Consider the following 5,012-nt stretch of genomic DNA (forward strand, 5'->3'; position numbering starts at 1 on the left):
TACAGTCATTTTTTTAAAGTTACACCAAAACCAAATTCAATTTTGTGAAAAATGATTTGCGTAAAAATTCCCGTTTTTCATAATTTTTCTTTGGTTTTTCTTGGCGCTTTTGAAAATTACTGGGAATTTTAAATTTTGACCTCCCCAATGCACCAACGATATTCACTTTCCAACCGAACAAGATACTGAAGTTGAAAATCGAAGCATTATTTCGACTACTTATCGTGTACACACACAAAGAAAAATAAAAAAAAAACACACATCATTGTAAAATCAATAAATTCATCGTTCCACTCAGAATCTAAAAATACAATTTACAAAACAATATTTTAGTCATATATAGGTATAATATTATATATACATGTATGCGTATAGACATGTGGGATAGATATTTTATGCTAACAACTTCCTTTGTATAATTTTCTTATGTCAGGTTTTGGAATAGTACCTATACACGGATATATGCTGACATTTAAATATTCCGGACTCCGGTGCTTAGTGTTAATATTCATTTCTTTTCTTTTTCCATATGATATTATGTCGTTTCGCAATAGCATACTATATTATAGCGATATGTACAAATTTGTACCGTTCGAAATCCGTTTTTTTTTCTCCCGTACCGCACCCGCTGGACGCGTTCTATATATAGTTTGTATACATTTTTTTTTCGTTCACCCGCATTTGGGACGCAATCGGATAATAATATAATAAATATTATGCTCCACTTTACAACCAGTTTTGAACGGGACGCGATCAAAACACGGGGAAGGTAAAAAACTATAATATATAATATACAAATAAATATAAAAGGTCGAAATGCGTCGTGAACGGAATACGCTCGCGGTGTGCGCATATAAAAATAAAAGAAAGAAACAAACCCGGTGTGACATACCGCAGCAGGAGTCGGGTGGGCAGCAGTATTTATACCTAGCTACAACTTACTGCCCCGCGAGCGCTATAATACTTGTGTTCGTATATTATTATTATTCAATATAGCATTTGAAAGCCATAACGATAAACATAAAAATCATCGCATTCGCCGATGTAGACGGTGTATCGTACGGGCAAGATATCGTGGCCTGTAGTGATCGTGTATGGAAAACAGAATCTACTAGCAAATGCGTGTTGGTTACGAACCGCGCTCGCTCACTGTCATTTTTTTCAAAAATATACGATAGTTCATACACATAATTTAGCCGCCCAAGGAAACCACTGAGAATAAATGTAAAAAATTACGTTTATAATCTATATATAGCGGCCATTTGTTAGCGAAACTATCGGAGCCCAGAAATCAGAATCTAAAATTACTGTAAGTATAATATAGGTAGTAGGACATTATATTACTGTATTACTGTGTTTGTCAATCGACGTAACTGATTTGTCTTGCGAGACAAATGTAAACAAAAAAAAATTGTTACCATTTTATTCATGGCACACACACACACACACACACACACACACACACACACAAACGACTGCAGTCGTTAGCACATGCTGAACATAAAACGTTATAGGTATTTGATATTTTACGTCTGCAAGGAAAATCTATGAATCATAAATATGTTTTTGGGGAAAACAATAATAATAATTGCTATAACTTTATAAGCGTTACGAAAATCTATCAGAAAAAAAAGTTGTAGCCAGCTTAAAAATATAATATTTATGTTAAAATCTATAAAACTATATAAATTTGTGTAGCCGAAGTTGTGTAACTGGAAGTTGTCCATTGATCTTTCCTGCACACATCATCCAATTTCTATTGTAATTCAACACCAAATTTATACATAATAAAATGTTTTTAATTTTAATTACTGATTGTAAATATTAAAGTTATATATTAAAGTGTTATAGTTTAATTACTTACATCACATGTCACCCCCAACGCAATAATAATGTTTTACCAATCTAAAACCATAATTTTTTAGGTACCTATTATTGTATTACAATCTGTCTATCTGTCAAATCGTATAAAGGAACATAAATAATGTTTTGGATCATCGGCGTAATACTATTTGGAGTATTATGTGCTGGCTACCTGTGGCGTTCCAACAGAAACTTACCCCCAGGTCCTTGGGGTGTTCCAATTTTCGGCTATCTACCGTGGTTAAATCCAACCGAACCTTACAAAACGTTAACGGCACTGGCTAGTAAGTATGGACCGATTTACAGCATTCAGATGGGCAAACATTTTGCAGTCGTTATGTCGGACCCGACACTGGTTAGAATGGCCTTAGCGAGGAACGAACTAGCAGATCGCACCAACTTCGAAGTTGTCAATGAAATAATGCAAGAACATGGTAGGTACTAATTATACTATAGGCGTACCTAAACTTCCTATATCAGTTTGAATAAGATTATAGAGTATTGTATAGTTAATAGTTATTATGGCTCATTTTAACAATATTTTAAAGTAGGTTTATTTTAAATTGTAATAATCTATACAGGTTTGATATTTACACACGGGCCTCTTTGGAAAGAACAACGAAAATTTGTTTGCAATTGGCTTAAGGTGATCGGCGTGACCAAGTTCGGGGACAAGAAAAATAACTTACAACTACTTATTGCCGACGCCGTGTCTACTACGATCTCGGTAACACTTACACTTTATGCCGAGACAATTATAGATAATTTATAAATATTATATCTACATGTAATTCGGTAATACATATTTTTTTTTTTAGAAATTACGTCAATCAAATAATCGTCCGATTGACACGGGGACGTTTTTTCTTGTACACATAGGAGATTTCATAAATCTCATAGTGTTGGGTAAAGCGTGGCCAGAAGATGACCCTAATTGGATTTATTTACGAAATTTGGCTGAAGACGGATCCAAAAAATTCGCCATAGCCACCCCATTAAGTGTTTTGCCAATATTGAAGTTAGAAACGATTATAATAATTACTCGCTCAATATCCCTATAATATAGTAATGACGTGTTAAAAATGATATATATTTTTGATGTATAATTGTCTTAGGATAATACCGAAATACAGAAATACTGTTTTTGAAGTAATCGAGGGAGTTAAAAACACGCATCTCATATATAAAACTTTGATGGAGAAACGAGGCAACGAAATTCACGAAAGTGACGATCTGATGGCCATGTTCATGAAAGAAATGACCAAGAGAAAAAATGACAAGGATTCCCATTACTTCACCGAAAAACAATGTTGTTTTCTTCTGTCTGATCTTTTCGGTGCTGGTGTCGAAACAACCGTAAATACCCTAAGATGGTTTCTTCTGTACATGGCTTTAAACCAAGAAATACAAGTAATAATCACATTTTTAAAAAAAAAATCTAAATAATATAGGCCATAGGGTTATTATACACGGATATAATCATATATGTAACAGTTTTTTACGAATATTTATTTATTTTTTATATAATATTATGTAGTTCATACCTATTTATAGTTAAAAATGAAAAATGAAAAAAGAAAATAATAAAATACAGGTAGGTATTATTACTGATCTGAATATTATTTTAAACTGTTGATTGTAGGTTAACTGCAGTAGTACATGAATATTGTATATATTATAATGAATTATGCTATCAAATTTAAATTTTTATCAAAATCACCTATTTACTTCTACGATCGTTTTCAATATATTTTATATAATATATCATATGAACACTTAATATAAGCACCTATACAACTCAGATAAACAGATTTTGTAAGAATAAAAAAAAAATAAAAACAAATATACATAGATTAACTTAAAAAATGTCTTGAAATTAATAAAACGGTAACATAATATACAAATATTATGATTTAAAATAAATTATGAGAATTAACTGTGGTTTGTAAGATACCTATATAGTTATTATGTATACATGATAATATATTAGAATCTAAAAATATAAATAACAATTAATATACTAATAAAAAATTAGCGATAACGCGTTATATTGATACGATTTAAATAAAACAAATCATTTTTAGAACGACTTACAGAAATTGCTGGATTCTGCGTGTACCGATGGTGGATTAATAGGTCTAGAGCAAATAGAAAGCATTCCGCTGCTAAAAGCTTGCGTGTCTGAAACGATGCGATTGCGGCCGGTGGCTCCGTCTGGTATACCGCGGTCGGTGAACACCGAAATTACGATTTCGGGATACCGCATACCAAAAGGGACCATGGTTTTACCGCTGCAGTGGGCAATGCATCACGACGAAAAATATTGGACGGACCCGGAGACGTTCCGACCGAAAAGATTTTTGGACGACGAAGGGAATATGATCAACCACAAGGCCTTCATGCCATTTCAAGCCGGTTAGTTATAACTTATATTATAAACGTCGATTTTTTTTTTTTTTTTTTTGATTGAACCAATTTGTCAATATCTTATGCGCTGTTTTCAGGTAAAAGAGCTTGTGTCGGAGACACGCTTTCCTACTGGATACTCTATCTGTTCGGTGCAAATATAATCCACAATTTCAATGTTTCCGCAGAACAAGGTCTATCTGAAAAAGAAATCAACACCATCATGGACGGGGAGTTTGGCATAACGCTCAGTCCGGCCACGCACAAAGTTGTTTTTAAATCTCGAATTTAATATTGTGAATCGGTTCGCAATTTGTTTTCAATCGATTATAAAAATATGATCTTTAAATAAAATATATAAACGTACGAAAATCTATTGTAAATAGGTTATTTTGGATATTACCTATGGGATGTTCGCCAAATTTATGTTTTCCATACCGCCAACTTTCGTACATATTCTTATTCTACATATTATCCTTTATAGGTACCTACTTATCTTACACGGCGATCCCATCGACGTCACCAGTAACGTTCGTCTACAACTAAAAATTACCAATTATTTCAAAATTTTATCTAATCATAATAATTATATTTACAAATCACAAATCACTCGTTTTATGTCATGACGGTACCTACCACTTTAAATTAATATCAGCTCTCCGGACTAAATCAATGTATCGTGTGTGCGTGTGGGAACGGTTTTCACTATAGTCTTATCCGTGTTTGTATAAACAAATTAATTA

General features: G+C 32.8%; 1 protein-coding gene across 5 annotated transcripts in view; it reads left to right on the plus strand.

The window, feature by feature from the left end:
- The window catches only part of LOC100165691 (cytochrome P450 306a1), a 35,444-nt gene extending 30,769 nt beyond the window's left edge, over positions 1 to 4,675 (plus strand). For 4 of the 5 annotated variants that reach the window (XM_001947839.5, XM_016808389.2, XM_029490963.1 and 1 more), the window contains 6 exons: positions 1,926 to 2,297; positions 2,445 to 2,590; positions 2,682 to 2,881; positions 2,979 to 3,273; positions 3,948 to 4,278; positions 4,368 to 4,561. In XM_001947839.5, coding sequence (XP_001947874.1) covers positions 1,985 to 2,297; positions 2,445 to 2,590; positions 2,682 to 2,881; positions 2,979 to 3,273; positions 3,948 to 4,278; positions 4,368 to 4,561 — 1,479 coding nt within the window. In that variant the 5' untranslated portion in view covers positions 1,926 to 1,984. Of the gene's footprint in view, positions 1 to 1,925; positions 2,298 to 2,444; positions 2,591 to 2,681; positions 2,882 to 2,978; positions 3,274 to 3,947; positions 4,279 to 4,367 lie in introns of those variants that run through there. The other variant, XM_029490964.1, reaches the window with a different exon arrangement.
- The last annotated feature ends 337 nt before the right edge of the window (positions 4,676 to 5,012 follow it).

Source organism: Acyrthosiphon pisum, chromosome A2 (assembly GCF_005508785.2).
Source record: "Acyrthosiphon pisum isolate AL4f chromosome A2, pea_aphid_22Mar2018_4r6ur, whole genome shotgun sequence".
In the NCBI taxonomy this organism is placed as follows: Eukaryota; Metazoa; Arthropoda; class Insecta; order Hemiptera; family Aphididae; genus Acyrthosiphon; species Acyrthosiphon pisum.